The 21,733-nt window shown below is 35.9% G+C and overlaps 1 protein-coding gene across 18 annotated transcripts in view; it reads right to left on the bottom strand.

Annotated features, from left to right (window-relative positions):
- Window positions 1-21,733, bottom strand: part of Neb (nebulin) — a 206,248-nt gene that overhangs the window by 99,851 nt on the left and 84,664 nt on the right. For all 18 annotated transcript variants that reach the window (XM_076866351.2, XM_076866352.2, XM_076866354.2 and 15 more), the window contains exons 64-75: window positions 21,046-21,153; window positions 18,846-19,157; window positions 16,500-16,703; window positions 16,104-16,208; window positions 13,961-14,068; window positions 11,377-11,688; window positions 10,850-11,053; window positions 10,011-10,115; window positions 5,464-5,571; window positions 3,984-4,295; window positions 2,365-2,568; window positions 1,818-1,922 (exon numbers count right to left, since the gene is read on the bottom strand). In XM_076866351.2, the coding sequence (XP_076722466.2) occupies window positions 1,818-1,922; window positions 2,365-2,568; window positions 3,984-4,295; window positions 5,464-5,571; window positions 10,011-10,115; window positions 10,850-11,053; window positions 11,377-11,688; window positions 13,961-14,068; window positions 16,104-16,208; window positions 16,500-16,703; window positions 18,846-19,157; window positions 21,046-21,153 (2,187 nt within the window). The remainder of the gene's footprint in view (window positions 1-1,817; window positions 1,923-2,364; window positions 2,569-3,983; window positions 4,296-5,463; window positions 5,572-10,010; window positions 10,116-10,849; window positions 11,054-11,376; window positions 11,689-13,960; window positions 14,069-16,103; window positions 16,209-16,499; window positions 16,704-18,845; window positions 19,158-21,045; window positions 21,154-21,733) is intronic.

Genomic DNA, 21,733 nt, shown 5'->3' with positions numbered 1-21,733 from the left:
AAAATAAAAAATCCACTGACAACTAAAAAATGTTTAAAAAAAGAGTGTAATTATTGTTAGGCTATTTCTCCATGAGGCAGCAAAGATTTTCTCCCATTTCTTAGGTTCTCTCTTCCTATTCTTAATTATTTACTGTACAGAAGCTTTTTAATTTTTTTTGACATTTAAATTATCATTATTTATTGGTATTACATGGAAAGATTCCCAGAAAAAAATTAAATGATTTCTCTAAAATCCCATAAGACTTTAGTGGAAGGAAAGCTAACACCCAGAGCTGGCTCCAAGTCCAGTGCTCTTTCCACTGTGTTAATGCGAAGTTCCCCCAGACTGGAGACCACACCTCACACTGTCTGACCCAGGTGCGGTGAGAGGAGGCACTGTATGGCACGGAGGAGAAGCTTTTTAATTTGATGCCATCCCATTTACTAACTCTCAGCATTATTTCCTGAACTTTAGGGTTCCTAATGAAAAAGTCTTTGTCTGTGCTTATATGTTGGAGTGTTCACCTTACATTTTCTTCTAGGAGTGGCATAGTTTCTGGCCTAACTCCAAGGTCTTTGATCCATTTTGAGTTGATTTTTGTGTAGTTAAGGGTCTAGTTTTATTCTTCTACATAGGGATAACCAGCACCATTTGTTAACAAGACTGACTTTTCTCCAATGTATATTTTTGGCACTTTTGTAAGGATCAGATGACTGTGGATACATGGAGTTTTCTGTCTTCTATCCTATACCATTGTTCTATGTATGTTTTTAAGCCACTACCATACAGTATAATTTCAAGTCAGGTACTGTGATGCTTCCAACATTGCTTTTATCACTTGGAATTGATTTGGCTATTCTAGGTCTTTTAGTCTTCCAAATGAATTTTCGAACTTGTTTTCTTCTAGTTCTAGGAAGAATGCCATTGGTATTTTGATGGGAATTGCATAGAATCTGTATATTGCTTTTGGTAGTATGGCCACTTTAACAATATTAATTCTGCCTATCCATGAACATGGGAAGTCTTTCCATCTTCTTGTCTCTTCAGTTTGCTTCTTTGATGTTCTATAGTTCTCATTGTAGAGGTTTTTACCTCCTTGGTTTATTTATTCCTAGGGTTCTTTGTTTTGTTTTGCTTTTGTTTTGAGGCTAATGTGAATGGAATTGTTTTCCTGATCTCTTTCTCAGCTGGTTCATTATTGGAATATAGGAAAGCTATTGATTTCTGTATGTGGATTCTGTAACCTGTTACTTTACTGAATTTGTTTATTAGCTCTAGTTGTCTTTTGGTGGCGCTATTTCATTCTCCTAAATATAGGATCATATCATCTGCAAACAGTGGTAATTTGACTTCTTCCTTTCCTATTTTTATCCCTTTTATTTCCTTCTTCTTCCTTAATTGCTCTGGCAAGAACATCTAGTTCATACACATTCTATTTCATGATAGGCTGCCTTCCATTATGGACCTACCACACGATGTAAAATTGATCCAAGGGAGAACTCTCTCAATGACAATGTCAGTTTGGAATATGTATAAGTTAGTCAAAACATTTCACTAAGAGCTGGAGGCATGGTGGTACAGGCTTCTAATCCCATCCACTTGGGAGGCTGAGGTAGAAAATTGCAGATTTGAGACTTCACAATTTAGCAAGACCCTGTCTCAAAATTTAAAAAAATCTAAAAACTGGGTATATAGTTCAGTGATTAAGCACTTGCTCACCATACATGAAGATCTGAGTTCAAACCTCAGTACTAAAAAGAAAAAAAAAAAGGAAACAAAAATATTCCACTAAGGAAACAGATACTATAGTTCATCACAGAAACACAGATACTCACATCACTGTAGTTTATTCGGTTGAGTTTGGCCAGCATGATTTCTGGTGTATCAGGCATGACATGGATTGTTTTCTTGTCATTATCCCAGGCTTCAGTATACAAGCGCTTTAAAAGAAAACGAAAAAAAATTATATGGGTGTTCATAAACATTTTTTTCTTTTGATTATTTGCCAGTCATCTCTCTTGAATGCAAAGCAGAAACAAAACTATTAAAGCTGTATATAAATTCCTGCTTTTGTTTTTCATTAAAATTCCTTAAATAATTTAACCGTTAAAATATTTTAACAGTTCTGAAAAGTATGTTTGGGTTGCGGTATTTAAATATCTGTCTAGTAAAGCATTATGAATATTTTGCAGCACAGTATTTTTCATATCATTTTCATGGTTTGAAGTAGCACTGAGCAACCATGGTATGTATTATAGTGGGAAATCATTTTAAAAGGTGTTATAAATCTCATGGTAATCTCTGAAATATAAAAACATATCAGACTTTTTACCTAGTCCTAGGGTAACTTCTCAGCTCTGACAGTGAGGACCAAAGACTCACCTTATTCATATTTAAAGCATTGTTCTTTGCTAGCACCTGCTCCGGAGAGTCAGTTATACAGGTGAATTTCAGGGTGTCTGGACGCTGACGATAGATATTATCACTCAGTATCTCTGTGGCCCTCTTGGCTTTAACCACTTCCAAGGAACCAATTGGAACCCAGCCGATACCTTTCATCCATTCCAGGTCTGACTTATACAAATTCTGAAGATCAATTGATAAAAAAAAAAACCAAATAAACATTTATTAGTATTTTGACTTCATAGTCACAAAATGGATCATACCAGAGAAATGAAAGGTACTATTCAACAGATAAAGAGGCCAGCATCCTCAATTAGCAGTCACTCGCTCATAAGACTATTCTTTTCCTGATCATTCTTTGGTACAGAAGATTACATTAAGAATGATTTTTTTAAATACATTGTTCTGCCCTTGAGAGAATTATAAGATTTTTTTTCCAGGAGGAATTTTCTTTTAATATTAAAAAAAAGTGTGGTAATAGTTCCAAATAAAACCACACATTCAGACCAATGGCATGGGATTATTGAAATCATAAGCTCTTGCTTTAGTTTTCATCTTTAAAAATGACAAAATATCAAGTACATAAAGGAAATGTGGTATTGGGTGTTCATCTAATTAGTCATTTTATTTTTTACTTTCAATAGGACACACTGAATATTAACAAGTATTAGATGACTTGTTTTGAAAAAAAGTAAGAATGTCTTATTTCCTTATTTCCATCAGGAAATGTTAAGACTTGAATGTTTATTAAAGTAATTTAGTACAATGTACTTTTCTTCCCACTCTCTCCATATTACACTCTACCTATCAATACTCACACACATTTCCACCTCTTTACCCAAAAGTTGATAGTGATATTATTATTATTATTATTATTATTATTATTATTATTTGGTACTAGCAATTGAACATAGGGGTGTTTTATCATTGAGCCACATCCCCATTCCCTTTTACATTTTATTTTGACACAGGGGCTCACTAAGTTGCTTAGGACCTCACCAAGTTGCTGAGACTGACCTTGAACTTGTGATCCTCCCGCCTCAGACTCTGAATTTCTGGGATTACATGAATTTCTGAGATTACCATGTTCAGCTGCTAGTGATCTGTTTATTTATTTATTTATACATACATACATACATACCAGGGATCAAACCCAGGGTCACTTAACCACTGAGCCACTTCCCCATCCCTTTTTAATATTTTATTAAGTTACTTAGGGCCTCACTAAGTTTCTGAGACTGGCTTTGAACTCATGATCCTCCTTCCTCAGCCTCCCAAGATGCTGGGATTACAGTTGTGCACCACTGTGCTCAGCTAGTGATTTATTTTTGAGGGTTAAGTTTCATCTAACTCAGACAAAGTATTCCTGAATCACTTAGGATATACTCTTGTATAGAATTGATACTATTTATTTCCTCTTATATATAACTTTTAGAGAGGAAAACAAACTATAGTACTTCTAGCTGGAAACTCCTTCAGAGCATTCAACTGCATGTTGTTTGAAATATATAAATTCCAGTCCATTGGCACTAATTGGAACCCACAGACATATTCCAGATCTGCTTTTGACATACAGAGGCAACAGCAGGGATACTCACATCGCTCTGGAGGTCATAGGCTTTTCGGGCATGAATGATGTCATTCTGGTCGGGCAGGCAGGTCCATTCATGCAGAGGGTGTTTATAGTCCACATCACTGACCAAGGTCTGACATTTCTTGGCCAAAACAATACCAAGCATGTCCACTGGGCTGCTGTACCTTGTCTTGTATTTCTCAAATTCTTTCTTATACTCACGGTCACTCTGCACTTTGGCAATGTGGAGGGACCACATTATCTTGGGATCATCATGGACGGCTCGGGCACCAATGTGGTGACCCAACTGCTTACGGTAGGCTTCTTTGTATTTGTACTGAAAGAGAGAACCCAACATATGAGGAGGTGGCACCAACGGTGATCCCTGGTATTCTTTCTGTGAAATCCTCAAGTTAACAGGGGGTTTCCTCAAATGAGCTGCTCTGATGCTGCATATGGGCCCACTTAGGTCCAAAGAAGAAGGAGCTACGCTTAAAGTCTCCACAGAAGGACCCCTGACAATTCCTCTATATATGCTGGAGAATTTCTATGATGTCAAAAGTGATAAAACATGAACACTGAGTGAGCCCAATTAGAATGACAAGTCATGATAGCGCCTTGGAAGTCCTCACGTGAGTCACTCCATCTGAGAGAACAACTGGGATGCGTGTTTAGCTGGTTTAAAATTTTTATAGAAATTATTTTTTTTTAGAAATTAAACTAAATTTTTATAGAGAAACAGTTTCCTTTTCACAAATAATCCAGAAGGGGTAGTTTAAAAATGGGCAATTTTATTTAATGGACATAGTTTCAGTTTTGCAAGATGAAAAATGATGAAGATTTATGTTCAACAATATGAATCCATTGAATGCTGTGCAATTGTATACTTGAAAATGGTTTAGATGGTAAATTCTATGTAGGTTTTGGGTTTTTTTTTCTTTTTTTTCTTTTTTTGCCCACAATTTAAAAATTTTAAAAACCTATAAGAACAAATAATTTTTTCTACTCTTGGATAAATTTTAAAGATGTCCAGGAACATGTTGTTCTTAAAAAAAAAAAAAATTGATCCTGTAGACCCCACAGTATGAAGATTTCTAGCCGCTTTGCTATCCTATGTCCTCCCTCCTGTGGGCTCTCGAGAACTCAGGTAAACCTGCTTCTTTTCTGTCACTTTTGCCTTGGGTATACCCAGAAGAGAATTCATTAGGTTTCATGAGTAGCTCAACATGTCCAACTGACTTTAAGTGAGGCATTCATTCCTAGCAAGCAAAGAGGAAAAGATGATAGTCAAAGGAACCACATTCCAATCTAGGCTTGGACACTATGAGGGTTGTGACCCTAGGGAAGTCACCTATAGTCTCAAGTCCCAATTTATATGATCATGCATTTGAGGGCATTATGATGGACAATAACTAAAGAGACATCCTGCTATATTCCAAGAACACAATCCCCCATGCAGGTGACTGGCCTAATGGGACCCATGTCAGAACTCGATCAGCTCTTACATCACTGGCAATGTCCCGGGAGGCCTTGGCAGCCACAATGGGAATGGCATCGCTTCGCAAGTCATAGCCTTCTTTCTTGGCTTCTTCCATGGCCTGGCGATAGAGGCTCTGAGGGGAGAGATGCAGAACTCACAGTCACTCTGAAACTGTGATTTTTGTCAAAAGAATGGATATAGAACTACACTAGTATATTCAGCTTTAATTTTTTTTTAAAAGACCTCTTTATTTTACCAGTTTTTGAAATAATTATGTGGAAATTCCACATTCAGCAAATTTTAACATCACAACTTCTCTTTGTACAAATCTTTATAGATTTTATACATTAAATCAATAGCTCTTAAATGTGTTTATGTTGTTCAGCACTTACTCTAAATGAAACAACCAAGAAGTACTGATTCAGCTCCAAATCTGAATTAAGAATAACTTTACTAGCAGCCAACATGGTTATATAATAATATATATCATCACCACTTGAGCATGGTATCCCCGATAAGAATTGAATGAATGATGAATTGCTGTTTCTCAATTTCTCTACTAATATTTTCTCTTCTCTTATTTGTGTTAACTCTTGGAAATTGTTAGTGAATGTGGGGATAGAGGGTTCCAAAGATTTATAAGTCAAAAGTACAAAAATGATAAAATTCTATTTTCTTTTCTTTGAATGGAGAAACCACCACCACCATTCAGCCCTGGCAGGGCAGATACACAGAAGGCAAAATGTAGGTGTTCCATGGGAGCACAGTCTGACAACCATACTTTAAATAAATTATCCATACTAATAGTCTTTAGCCATTTTTGTCAGTTTCTTTATTTACAGGAATTTTAATTAATTCTATATCCTCAAAACATAAAATTTAAAACAACTGCTAGTACTGGTATTCAATAAGTCAAAATGAAATGCATTTTGATAAACTATTTTTAAACATAAAAAGTAAAAATTTATTGACTCTTTTAACAAGATATTTGTGACTTATCACAGTGCCTTGACTCAAACAGATCTTGTCGGGCACTACTGAATTAAATTGGCAAAGTTTTGTCTTAGTATTCTCTGACAGATAACACAGTACCTACTGGGGCAGATATTCCTTTCTTTCTTTTTCTTCTTTTTATAATTAAATCTTTATATAACAATACTTGGTCGAATATTTAAATGTATGTTTCAATATTTTTAAATGTGCATTTTCCTTTTCGTGAAAAATTTCGAACCTACAGAAAAGTTGTAAGAATGGGAAAAGGAACATCCACAACTAACCACTTCTTTAATATTTGCCATATGTTTGCATTCTCTCCCTCCCTCTTTATGTGTCTATATATTTTGTATATTTTTCTTTTATTATTTTCAATTGTTGAACCAATTAAGAGAAAATTAATTGGTTCTCACAGAATTCACATTCACTCCAAAACTGTAATAAGGTCAAAAGAATGGATGTAGAACTTTGGATTAAGAACTACATGGTATATTTATTTAATTTAAAGCTAATGACCTCATGATAACTTTACCTAAAATGCTTCACCATGTATCTCTCTCCAAAGACTAAAAATAGTTTTTTATATAATCCCAATATATTTATCCAATGCCAGAAATTTAATACTGATACAATACCATTGTTCAATATACAGAATCATTCCAATTTCAACTATCCCAATAAAATCCTTTATAGAATGTTATTTTTCTCTCCAGAATTAAATTCAAGTTCATGAGTTGCATTTTTTTTTTTTTTGGTCTAGTTTCTCTCTTCACCTTTAAACTGTGCCTTTTTTATTTTAAAGTGAAAGAAGAGTGACTATGAAAAAGGAAATGGAACACCACTCAAGAGCAGGGGCATTCCCAGGCAGGGAGTACATACAGAAGTTGAAGCTTTGTTAACTCCTTGCTTATACTCAGCCATGCAAGTGTGCCCCTTATAAAACCTTTGTCAAACTCAAAGGTAACTGAGGTTGGAAGGCAGCTCATCCCAATACCCAATACAGAGACACATACTCACATCAGCCTACAATTGAATCATTTAATCTTTCTTTCTCATTTCCTCTAGGATAGAGATTTATTGAGTCAGTTAAAGTAGACAAAGAAATAGTAGATAGTTCTGGGAAATGATTTAGAAATCGCTTATGGCTTTAAAGGAAAAACAATGATCTATAATTCTTTTAGATCCTTCTTTCTACCTTACCTTGTTCAACATACTTTTAAATTGTTTAGGCCATGTAAAGACAAAATTTTAGATGTAAGGATAATTTTTTGAAAGTGTGGCAGAAATAGTTGTTTCATAATTCACAAATTGAATTAAGAATATTGTACCAATATCTGAATTTTAAATATGATGGAGAAGCATTAATATTAAATGACTTAAGGGTCATAGATGTTATTGTTTGTTTTTTTTTTTTGTTGTTATTGTTTGTTTATAACATGGATCAGCAAGATGTGACAGTTTACATTGTTTTTAAGATGAGATTTCATAAGGAAAAGCTAAAGTAAAAATAAGAATAAATTTAATATTTTTAAGATAATATACAGAGGGTTAGTTTTTTTGTCATTGTTGTTTGTTTGTTTTTAGTTTTAGGTGGACACAATATCTTTATTTTATTTTTATGTGGTGCTGAGGATGGAATCCAGCGCCTCACGCATGCTAGGTGAGTGCTCTATCAGTTGAACCCCAGGCCTAGCCCCAGAGGGTTAGTTTTTTTTGAAAATTTTCTAGAAATATTTCTTTTATAACTAAAGAATCAAATACTTTATCTATCATGGTTTTCCATGGTAATGAGGGAAAATGTGCTTAAATCATCTTTTTGCTTCAGATCAAACAGATTTTTTGAATGCGCCCAACATTCTAAAAAGATGTAGTACTTCAAAGAAGAGAACACCTTTCATTATCACCAAGGCTACAATTTAAAGTTTGGTAGGTCACTTACCCAAGAGAATTAGAATAGGTAAATGAGAATCTAAGGGAAATGAGTAAGATGTGTTTGCTTTGTTTTATATTTCTGGAGTCAAGTATGGGATGAAATTACCCTTGGTCACAGATTGAGCAGAAGTTCAAGTTCACCACTCTGAAATCTACTTTTGAGAAAACAGTTCTTACAGAATTAATATGTTTTTGAAATCTCAGTAGATCCAGCTGAAATTTTTAGAATTAAAAATAGCCCAATATCCTCTCAGCAACTTTCACTCACCTCAGTAAAAAGGAGAGGTTTGTGAGATGCACTTACAATCTGGGATAGAAGCTAAACTTCATTTGCCTAGCTAAGATAAAGCTCCCAGAGAAGGTAGCCCAACAGAGAAGCTCTGTGGCCAAGAGAAAATGGCTCATCTGAAAATGAGTACAGCCAAGTTCAATCAAATACTTGTGATCACTCTCCTCAGAGTGATTTTTGGACGGTGGGGGAGTCAGGATTTAACCCAGGGGCACTTTACCACCAAGCTGCATTCCCAGCCCTTTTTTATTTTGAGACAGGGACACAGTAAGTTGCTAGCTTAGAACTTTCAATCCTCCTGACTCAGCCTCCTAAGCCTCTGGGATTATAGACATCTGCAACCGCACCCAGCTCAGGTCTGTTTTATGATGCTGAAGAAAGTGAAGTCATATCCACTTCATTTTAGTTGTCCTGGTTATTTGATACAAACATGCCTCCTTTTTAGCTTTATATAATTATAGACTAAAGAATAATAAAAATAATTCTTCATCTAGTAAAGGTAAAATAATTATCTCAATCAAGTCTTGAGACTAAATGTTTAAATTTTCCAGTGATCTCAAACTGAAAAGTCTGTCTTCATGTTTTTTTTTTAAAATATACTTAACCATATAAGAAATCAGTATTCTTGAATCAACCAGATTAATTCTTGACTTAGGCAAGAGCAATTGAGCAAAAGACTATGCAACATGATTTCTGGACTGAAAGATGTGTGATTACAAGTTTAGCAAGGCTGGAGTAGCTCATGAAAGAATGTAGTTTATTATCCTCAGGTAATTTTGAAATGGGTGAGTTTGAGAATTCTCATTTCACTTCTTATAAATAAATGTCAAAAAAGGAAAAAAAATAAATAAAAGAAATACATGTCATCATTTTGAGCATGTCACATGTCCAATTTTCAGGTGACATTAGAGTAAAGGAGAGAAATTCAAGCTTATTAAGCAATTATTTTACACCTGGCTTTATAATATGCATTTATATATCTTACCTCATTGAGTCACCACAAAAAATTTTCAAGATAGGGATTTTTATCCCATTTTACAGGTAAAATAAACGAAAAACAACAAGCATACAGAACAAATTTTGAAGGAAGTTCTAATTTTATAATCATTTTAAATAAAACTTAATATTTCAGACATTAATAGTTGACTACGAGGATTTTTCCCTCCTGAGATATTTTATGCTTATTTATTTTTCTATCTACCTATTTTATAATGATATGTACAGTCAAGGTAGGATAATGAGCATAAAATACAATACTGAACTAATTAGCCTGCTTGGTGATTAATTCATAATATGACATTTCTATATCAGCAAAAACCAATGTGTTCAGAGGAAGAAAATAAAACAAATGGTCTCACCTCACTATAATTTATTTTATTTTGTCTTGCCAACATAATTTCAGGTGTATCAGGCATAATATGGACTTGGGTCTTATCTTTGTCCCAGGCTTCTGTATATAAACGCTGTGAAGGATAAAAAGGTTGATGAATTAGAAAAACAAAGTTTTTTTGTAAATGGTTTTCATTTAAGAGATAATGATAAAACTTAAAGCCAGTCTCCCCGGTATCTCAACAGTGTACAGTATGTTAACACCCTTCAACCTCTTTGGTTTTACAGAGTATTCATTATAACTAAATATAAATGTAAACATAAATACCATTAACACACACATGTTACCAGGTTCCCCACACTCCAATTAAATTAAAATTAGGCATTTCCCAAGTATATGTATACATCTGTGTGCAACTATATTCAATTCTTCCTATGGTTTTGTTTTTCTTCATTTATTAACTGCAAATGTGCCTGAGTATGTCATGTTTAGAATTTCTTTTAATGAATGATATAAAGATTTGCATCTAATTTATCTTTTCTATGTTTACCTGGGTAGGCACCCAGCAAGATAGGAATCTTATTAAAAGGTTATATACCAAACAATATATAACTCTCATCAACTTCAAAGACTTTGAACCCCCAAACAGCTGTCTCATTTTTAACTCTATTTCATGAGTAATATCAAAGCAGAATTCCTATCATCTATATGTGGGATTCTTATATAAGAGAATACAGAACTCAACCACATCACTATAGTTTGGATAGTAATTTAATTGGATAAAACAAAAAAAGATCAACTTAAACAATCATAGGTATTCTAAATGACATTCCATCCTGTTCATTTCCCCTCAAATTGGGGGCTCACCTTGTTCATGTTGATGGCATTGTTCTTGGCCAGCACCTGCTCCAGAGAATCTGTCACACTGGTGAACTTCAGCTTGTCTGGAGGCTGGCGGTAGATGTTATCACTCAGGATCTCTGCAGCTCTCTTGCACTTGACCACATCCAGAGACCCAATGGGGACCCAGCCAATGCCTCTCAACCACTGGAGATCAGACTTATAAACATTCTGAAGAAATCAAACACATAAGCAAGTATTATTAAAGTTGTTATGACACTTGATTTCCAAAGCCAGAGGGGCAGGGGGGAAACATTGAAAAACATTGTTATATTAAACTTTATATCTCTATCTGTTAAAATATAAAGGAAAATTGGAGACATTTTATGGTATTATATCATCTATTAAAAAAACGTAATGGACACTTGAAAAATGAGGAACATAGACAAAAAAAAAATCATCCTCTAAGGTTTCTATCAAATATGAGACCTTTGTCTACTTGTTAATATGCATTGCTCCCACAAATGCAGTTATCATGGCTCTCAGGCACTCACATCGCTCTGGAGGTCATAGGCCTGCCGAGCGTGGATGACATCATTCTGGTCAGGCAGGCATGTCCACTGGTGCAGGTAGTTTCTGTAGTCCACGTCACTCACTAAGGTCTGGCACTTCTTGGCCAGCACCACCCCCAGCATGTCCACTGGGCTGCTGAACTTGGTCTTCCACTTCTCAAAGTCCTTCTTGTACTCCCTGTCACTCTGGATTTTGGCCACGTGCATGGACCACATCATCTTGGGGTCATCTTTAATATTCCGGGCTCCAATGTGGTGGCCCAGCTGTTTGCGGTAGCCATCTTTGTATTTATACTGAAATAAAAATGGTGGTTTCAAAAATAAAAATGAGAAGAAACTTTTTAGTTTGAGTTCATCCCATTTATTGTTTCTTGATTTTAATTTTTGTGCCAAAGGAGTCTTATTAAGGAAGCAAATCTTGGGAGCAAATCTTTACCCCTCACACATCAGATAGAGCACTAATCTTTAGGGTATATAAAGAACTCAAAAAGCTAAGAATCGAAAAAACAAATAACCCAATCAATACGTGGGCCAAGCACCTGAAGAGACACTTCTCAGAAGATGATATACAATCAATCAACAAATGTATGAAAAATGTTCATCATTGCTAGCAATTAGAGAAATGCAAATCAAAACTACTCAAAGATTTCATCTCACTCCAGTCAGAATGGCAGCTATTGTCAATACAAATAATAATAAGTGTTTGTGAGGATGTGGGGGAAAAGGTACACTCATACACTGCTAGTAGGACTGCAAATTGGTGCATCCAATGTAGAAAGCAGTTTGGAGATTTCTTGGAAAACTGGGAATGGAACTACCATTTGATCCAGCTATCCCTCTCCTTGGTCTATACCCAAAGGACTTAAAAAGAACATACTACAGGGACACAGCCACATCAATGTTTATAGCAGCACAATTCACAATAGCTAAACTGTGGAACCAACCTAGATGCCCTTCAATAGATGAATGGATAAAAAAAAATGTGGCATATATACAAAATGGAATTTTGTTCAGCAATAAAAGACAATAAAATCATGGCATTTGCAGGAAAATGGATGGAGTTAGAGAAGATAATGCTAAGTGAAGTTAGTCAATCCCCAAAAAACAAATGCCCAATGCTTTCCCTGATATAAAGAGGCTGATTCATAGTGGGGTAGGGAGAGGGGGCATGGGAGGAATAGACGAACTCTAGATAGGGCAGAGGGTGGGAGGGGAAAGGAGGGGGCAAGAGGTTAGAAATGATGGTGCAACGTGACATCATTATCCAAAGTACATGTATGAAGACATGAATTGGTGTGAATATACTTTGTATCCAACCAAGAGGTATGAAAAATTGTGCTCTATATGTGGAATAAGAATTATAATGCATTCTGCTGACATATATAAATAAAAAATTAACTTAAACATAAAAATAAAAAAATTAATAGAAAGTGTTAAAAGTCTCATTAATTTAAAACATTGTTATTTTAAAATTTATAATTCTTGCAAAAAAAATGAAATTATCTGCACATCAACTAAACTCCTTATCCTAAGCTGATTAAACTTCATAGCACTAGTCTAAATGGGAAGACAGGCTGAAATACACAGTCCCATGGTTTGCAGACATTTAGTTCTTAGAAATAAAAGTGGCAACACTTTTCAGAAGATTAATCTGTACTGTTCACTGCCTTTTGTCATGTTAGTCTAGCAACATCACTAACCTGGAAATCTCACATGGAACTTTGAGAATGCTAATCCTAAATCCACATTTTCTCTTTCCCCCAACCCATTCTCTACCCCTCTAAAATCTGGCTCTGATGACTTTTGTTGGGTCACTTGGCTCCCCAAGATGGACTGGATTGTGTCTGCCCTAGTGTGCCCAAGATAGCTGGCTGAGGTTTGTTTGGGATCCCTCAAGTGGAAAAATGAACTATAAATGAGCAAGAAAACATCTTGCTGGTTTTGGCAAGGGCTGACTCTGGGTATTTTCTATCTACTTTAGGCAACAACATCACACAAATTCTAGTACCTATTTACAAAAGTCTGAATTCTTTTCCAAGGGACCTATTTCCTTCAGAGAGCAACAGGTTCATCTTTTGGTTGTTTGTCTTTCTAGTTTTCATTGGAAAATAACTCAAAAGGAAGCACTTAAAATAATTTTCAAAGAAAGAGTTGGCAAAACTACAGAGCAGATCTGGGGAAAGGTACGTTTTCCTAGACCAGGCTGGTACCTGGTGTTCACCTGCTATTGAACCAAGGCATGTAACCAAATGATTACTCTTCTAGCATTTTCTGAATTATGTCAGGATTACATGCTCAAAATGTAAAGATGGAATTTCTCATAATTATAAAAAACTATGGATTCTGATTCAATTTTATACCAAAGTTTAGGATAACTCTTTCCCCCTGAGACATGGACATTAAAGACTTTTGAAATTAAAAAGAAATATTTTCAAATTAAAAAATGCTTTAGAAGCATCGATCAATCAGTGTTCAGTAAGACATCTGGATGCAACTTCATGTATTAATAGTGAGTCAGTCTCCCCTCCCCATCCTTCCACATAAATATCTGGGTGCTGTTACTTACGTCACTGGCGATATCTCTGGAGGCCTTGGCTGCCACAATTGGGATGGCGTCAATTCGCAAGTCATAGCCTTTCTGCTTTGCTTCTTCATTGGCAAGTTTATACAGAGTCTGTAGAAAGAAAGCCAAAGAGTTAAAACAAAAGGACAGCAACAATTTGGAGATTATCAAGTAATTTATACCAAATGCTTTTTTTTTTTTTTAACCTTTATTTTATTTATTTATTTTTATGTGGTGCTGAGGATCAAACCCAGGGCCTCACACATGCGAGGCGCTCTACCACTGAGCCACAACTCCAGCCCTATACCCTATACTTTTTAAAAAAATAGAAAATGGAAACAATCTAAGTTTCTAGCAAATAAATTATATCCTATCCAAAAAACTATATAGTGTTAGAAATACATGAGATATATTAATAGGTATTAATATAGATTGATATATTCATCTATTATATTTATAGCATTTTAAATTAAATACATTATTTGCAGATTGTAATATTAATGATATACATATCACTAGAGAATATAATCTATATAGATTCATAGAGCATCAATTCATATATACTACTGAGTGTAAAAGAAATGGCAGAATAATGTGTTTAATATCATTAATTTATAAGTAAAATATATACACTTTTGTTCATTTATTACTTAAAATTTTGTAACAATCATAATATTTTATAATATTTAGAAAGTAAATCAGAAAGAAAGAGTAACTTAACTTACAACATAGTTAACCTGACTATAATCTCAACTTTAAGATTCTAAATTTTGGTTTTATGGTATTAGTAAAATATGTGTCTATAAAATTATATTTTAGGGACTGGGATTGTGATTGTAGCTTAGTGGTAGAGTGCTCGCCTAAGCATGTGCGAGGACCTGGGTTCAATCCCTAGCACCATATAAAAGTAAAATAAATAAATAGAGGTATTGTGTCCATCTACAACTAAAAATATTTTTTAAAAATTATATTTTACAGGCTGGGGTTGTGGCTCAGCAGTAGAGTGCTCGCCTCGCACTTGTGAGACCCTGGGTTCAATCCTCAGCACCACATAAAAAAATAAATAAGTGAAATAAAGGTATTGTGTCCAACTGCAACTAGAAAATAAATATTTTAAAACAATTATATTTTACTTTATAAAAAAATCAGTAGGCAGTGTTGTTGATGGAGAATGCTTCTTCCCTCATTTGAGGTTTTCTTTCTAGACAAGAAGTTCAGTTACTTAACTCTGGCCTTTCTCTGTCCCTTTACTCTCTTACCTAGAGAGGTGCAGGGATTTACTGATTTTTGTGATTGGTGGGGATGGGAATAAGTGGGCATGCTCAGTCAGCTCTCTCTTTCTCCAGAGAACTAGCCTAGTGCCCTCTAAGCAGGGGCTCACCTCTGAGGCAACAGGCACATTACCTGTTTCCAGGGTGCCAGTACCCTGATAGGGAAACCAATTCCCACATTCAGTTAGCTGGCTCGTTTGACTGTCATAAATATGTGTCCTTTGATCTAACTTTAGTAGTTAAAAGAAAAATAGTGACACTTGACTTCCATTTCTACCCCATAGTTTTAGTTCTCAAATTTTTTTAGGACCCCAGTGGGGAAGAGGTACATATTACTAGAGTCCTCTTTGGTAGAGTTGCCAGGTTTAGCAAATAAAAATATCACACACCCAACTGAAGTTGAATTTCAGGCAAAAACAAAGAATATTTTAGTGTAAGTAGTGGGCCAGGGCTGGGGTTGTGGCTCTGTGGCAGAGCACTTGCCTCGCACGTGTGAGGAACTGGATTCGATTCTCAGCACCACATAAAAATAAATAAACAAAATAAAGATAGTGTATCCATGTGTAAAACAAAAATAGTGAGCCAGTGTTTTATAAGGCAATTCTACTTCTTAGAAATGCCCAAAAGACTTCTCAGAGCTACTAACCACCCTGGAATAGCCATGAACTGAAAAAGACAATGTAATTTCATTTGTCCAGAATCCCATGAAATAGCATATTCAATCCAGAGAGGAAATGTTGGATGGGCTGCATATTCGTAAGAAAGCTCGCATGCACCCTTATAGCTGAGGCCCAAGAATCTCCCTGAAACTAAATGTAGAAACCCCAACAATGACAGCAACAGAATAAATGCAGCACCACAGGGTTTGCCCCCACCTCACTGTAGTTGATTTTGTTCTGTCTCGCCAACATGATCTCGGGTGTATCAGGCATTATGTGAACCTGAGTCTTGTCTTTGTCCCAGGCCTCTGTGTATAAACGCTATAAAAGAAGATAAGGTATTGGTTGAAAACATTTGAGACAGAAATTACAAAAAGCCAAATTAAAACAGGGTTATTATTGACCTGTATTTCGTTGGAGGTTTGACACTGCTACTTATCGAGGACAAAACTAGAAATAGAGATTATTTAGAGGATTTCGAGTATGTAATTTAAAAGATAAATATGGCCCTACTCTTTCATGAATAATTTTTTAATCTGCTCTTCATTGAAATATCATAACATCTCTTGGCATCTTAGAAAGTCTTGAAAATCTGAGGCATCCAGGGCTCACCTTGTTCATGTTGAGGGCATTGTTCTTGGCCAGCACCTGCTCCAGAGAATCTGTCACGCTGGTGAACTTCAGCTTGTCTGGAGGCTGGCGGTAGATGTTATCACTCAGGATCTCTGCAGCTCTCTTGCACTTGACCACATCCAGAGACCCAATGGGAACCCAGCCGATGCCTCTCAGCCACTGGAGATCAGACTTATAAATATTCTGAGAAAAGAAAAAGAAAATGCAGAAACTCTTCATCAGGACCAAAATATTTAGGGCAAATATGCAAATGGTATCAATAATAAAGTATGATACCATATTTTTCTTATAGTAAACAAGCTCACTGTAGCAGACAGACTAAAAGAAGAAATATGCTCTAAATTGACCCAGAAATGTCTCCGAGCCATAATAATGGGTTGTCAAATACTTTAGCTTGTTAGGAGAGGCATGATCCCAACTAATACCTTTTCTCAGTCAGTTCAGTGAACACTGTTATATAAAATATCCATGAGCACAGGAAAGAATGCCACCTTAGAGGGAGAGAAACCACACATGTCCAGAAACAGGCCAATAAATCAATGTTAGGCCTTGGCAAATAAAACTCCCTGCAACTACCAAAAGCCTCATTTTCTAAGAATATTGATAATATGTGGAAATGTTAATATTAAATGAATAAGTAATGCAGGAAACAATGAGGGTAGATGAATTACAGATGCGAGAATAGACTTTTTTAGTGGTTGGATTGAGCTGGATTATTATTGCCTTCTATGTCCCTTTTCTAATAACTTGAAATAGCTGTAATACTCTTTTGAAAAGAAAGAGAGAGGGGAAGTATTATACAATTATGATGTAGTACCCCTGATGCCCCAAGACAGACCTTTGATGACTTCAATATTATCTGAGATTCGGGACAGTAAATGACCATATCATTGGCCCAGGGTTCTAGTTCCTGACTCACCAAGCTCTCAGGATAGGAATCACTGACTCTTATCCTAAGTTATCTTGCCATATCTTTCTCACTCTGTAGGTATTCATAACTACTTTTCAACAATGGTATTGGACCTCTGCTCAATTGATTGGAAAGAGTTCACCTATAATAGCTAAGCAGAAAATACAAACTGGTATTCTGCAGACAAAAAGCCTATTGGAATTGTTCTGTGCTGACTAGTTGTCCCCCACCCCCAATAATAACAGCAAGAATGAAAACAATAACATTTTATACCTTTAGAGTGCCTTTTAACTTTCAAATGCCTCCCACATTATTAAAACCAATCACAATGGAAGGAAGCCAATCCAAAAAGGTGCCTGACAAACAGACAAATGGCAAGCCATCTGTCAACACTGTCACTCTATGGGTGACAACAACCCTTATTAACTACCTTTTATGTGCAAGCAAATCCTTTCTTCTGGAGGTACAGGCCTATGTCTGTTGAAAGCTACTTAAGAGTGTAGAAGTTTTTCAGATGGGCTGAAAAACCAATTAATGTATGATCACTATGAATTTGTCTTAATTCTCCAAAGCTTCCCAAATACTTAAAAATTCCTTTTAATGTTTATAAAATAGTGCAGGCAATGTGCTTCTCACACCCTGATTTGAGATTGTGCATCTACTTCTAATAGGTACTGAGTTCTGTCATTATTGTGTGGCTCCTCCATACAAAGAGCTTCATTGAAGGATCAGGAGTCAGTGGAACCATTCAATAGCTTACACACCCAGCTTCCTTCATTTGCTAAGAATGACGTGTAGCATTAAATCCTAGCTGGCATTAGCATTCTAATAATTACACTCTCATTCATTTGGCAAGAAAGTCAACAACAAATTCCAGAGTAATTTTTTCTTTTAATAAAGATGTGTTCCTTTATTCCCCATTAAGAGAATAAAAGAAAATGTCTCCCTCTGGTGGTCCCTGAATTCTAGCATTGCTTAATTCCATCTTTTCCCTCCTTTTTACTACTAGGGATTGAACCCAGGGGCACTCTACCAATGAGTCATATCCTGTCTTTTCTTTTATATTTTATTTTGAGACACAGTCTCACTAAGTTGCCCATGCTTGATCTTGAAATCCTGATTTAGCCTCCCAAATAGCTGATCTTATGGGTATGAACCAACATGCCTGGCTCCAGTTTTGTTTTTTATGAGATCAATTCCACTTGCAAACTTCATTTCCTTATAAGGACTACTAATGTATTCATGATAAGCAATAAAACTATTTAAAATTCGGATTCAAATCTCATTTACTGAGCATTAAATCCTAGCTTAAATAGGCCAATGGATTATATAATATAAAGGTATATAAATAATAGGCCTATTTTTATTGCATAAAGTATTCCTACACACAGATCTATGATGGATATTGCACTCACATCACTCTGGAGGTCATAGGCCTGCCGAGCGTGGATGACATCATTCTGGTCAGGCAGGCATGTCCACTGGTGCAGGTAGTTCTTGTAGTCCACATCACTCACTAAGGTCTGACACTTTTTGGCCAGCACCACCCCCAGCATGTCCACTGGGCTGCTGAACTTGGTCTTCCACTTCTCAAAGTCTTTCTTATACTCCCTGTCACTCTGGATTTTGGCCACGTGCATGGACCACATCATCTTGGGGTCATCTTTAATATTTCGGGCTCCAATGTGGTGGCCCAGCTGTTTGCGGTAACCATCTTTGTATTTGTACTGAAATGAAAATGCACAAATCAGTCTTTATTATAAACCATTAGAGGCCACACATCTGTACAAAATCATCTTACTTTCATTGCAGTTTTGCAGATAAGCATTAACTGCAGCCAGTAATCCTGGCTTTTGTCCTGGAAGCATAGAGATGTGGTAAAATAGATGGAATTTATTAATTGTAGAGTATACTCAAAAACATCTATGGAATGGGACTAAGGAATAGTTCTGGAGGCAGAAGGCACACACGGTGGTGAGGTGTCACCTGCAGAAGTCATTTGGACTAGGTGACCTGGAGAATTGGATCTTATACACTAAAGGAATGTCAGGAAAAGCAGGCATGGCGGCATGGTGTGTTTAATAAGTTCTAAAATGAGTGTAAGCACCAGGAACCAGTACTTCAGGTCAAGTACTGCCTAGAGTGGCAACAGAGAATTTATTATTTATATTGAATTCATGCATTCAGTGACAGTGGCCAATTTTTGGCATCATTTGGAAAACTGATTAGCAAATCAAATGGTCAGAACATGCTCCTCATAAGGTCATGGGTTTTAGTTTCACATGGGCTAACAATGTTTTTATTATTCCATGTCCAATGGTTTCACCCTGGAACTTAAGCCAATTATCCCAAATATGTGCTTCTGATTTCAAGGACAACTGAGTTAGAAAGTAGGGACCAATTGGTAGGGGTAGTAGGAACTCGGCTTAGTAGGAAGAAATGAGGTTGTCTCAACTTCGCCCCCCACTGAGACTTTGATTTGGGGCAAGTTGTTTAAACACTAATCAGGGGCAATTGTGAAGTCTAGGGTAATTATGAAGTGAGATAATACACATAAAGTTCTAAGCACAGTTCAGCACACTTCTTAGCTCTAATACTCATATTATTATTATTATTATTTAATTTCTTTTTAGTTGTAGTTGAACACATACCTTTATTTTATTTATTTATTTTTATGTGGTGCTGAGGATCGAACCCAGCACCTCGCACGTGCTAGGCAAGCGATCTACCGCTGAGCTACAGCCCTAGCCATTATTATTATTATTATTATTATTAGCATAAATCCATTTGTTGGGGGATTTAACATGCACAAATGAATCAATTATACGATATTCCAATATAAAGAAAGGACAGTATAGGACCATATTCTTGAATAGTGATCCTTGATTTTTGGAGCAGTGGTCTGTTCCTGAGTCACCAAGAAAGGATGATGACTTTACCTGGAAGGTTACCCTACACAACCAGGCTCCTGCTGCTGTAAAGGCTATCTGCATGGGTCAGAATCCTCCTTCTTGGTCCTGATCAATTGCCTTCTTTTCATAATCTTACAAGGGCAAATTGTAATAGCAAATGTTATATGAATTTTTGTTTTTGGTACCAGGAATTAAACTCAAGCCACATCCCCAGCCCTATTTTGTATTTTATTTAGAGACAGCGTCTCACTTAGTTGCTTAGTGTCTTGCTTTTGCTGAGGCTGGCTTTGCATATCATATGCATTTTAAAAGACTGAATATTAAACTGTTACATAAAGCCAGATATGATTCTCAGTGAGTGAGCTTAAGTTTATGAGTTATACTTTCGATAAGCACAGTGATAATTTTTGTGTAAATATCTCCAAGCCTACTTCTGCATTCTGGTAGTTTACACATGCATGGATCTTTCTTGTCTTTCGTGGGCTGAAGACACCGTGTCCTACAGGTTTCAAGGTCCTGTTTACTAATACCAAATTTTCCATTTCCCTCAAAAGTAGGTTTCTGAAAAATCCCACACAAATATATCAGGATACACTTTCAAAAGTTCAGCAAAGTTGTTGTTTTGTTTTGTTTTTAAAGATTTAGGTCAGTGAAAATGCCACATCAGATTGATCACACACTGGGAATGGAATTGTCAACTCACATCACTGGCGATATCTCTGGAGGCCTTGGCTGCCACAATGGGGATGGCATCACTTCGTAAGTCGTAGCCTTTCTTCTTTGCTTCCTCATTGGCGAGTTTATACAGACTCTGAAGTTGGGGGGAAAAATCAGAAGTTGATACTCATATCCAAAAGCCGATATAGAACTTAGATAATTCACAAAGTTCTGCACAGATAGTGTCTATGACAGTGTTGTTTTTGAGAATACCGAATCTTCTAAATTTCTTTTACTGGATTAAGACTTAAGAATGGTACCTCTGATGATCACTGCATCTTTATTTTAAAATATTTTGAATACATATATATGTGTATGTATATGCTTATACACACACATATATATGTAAGTGTATATATATATATAATATTTTTTTGAAAATCTTAGTTTAAGCAGTGAATCGAGTTTGAAAATACTGGAAAAAACTAAGCTTTAACTCAGGCAAACAGTAGCAAAATGTGGATAAACTATTGTTCATGGCAATTAGTTCAATTTGCATCTATTCTATACTGACTCTGTGTCTGTCACTGAGCTGGGTACTTGGAAATCAAAGATGAAGAAGAGACCTGCTCTCAACTTTAAAGCTTCCGGGACAAGTGATAAAAGACAGATAACCTACAGAACCAATTGCTGAGAAGTCAGACCACAACAGGTGATTTAACGACATTATTAGC

This window comes from Callospermophilus lateralis, chromosome 9, assembly GCF_048772815.1.
Source record: "Callospermophilus lateralis isolate mCalLat2 chromosome 9, mCalLat2.hap1, whole genome shotgun sequence".
Taxonomy (NCBI): domain Eukaryota; kingdom Metazoa; phylum Chordata; class Mammalia; order Rodentia; family Sciuridae; genus Callospermophilus; species Callospermophilus lateralis.
Note: the sequence above shows the minus strand (reverse complement) of the source record. Positions and strands in the feature narration are given on the sequence as shown.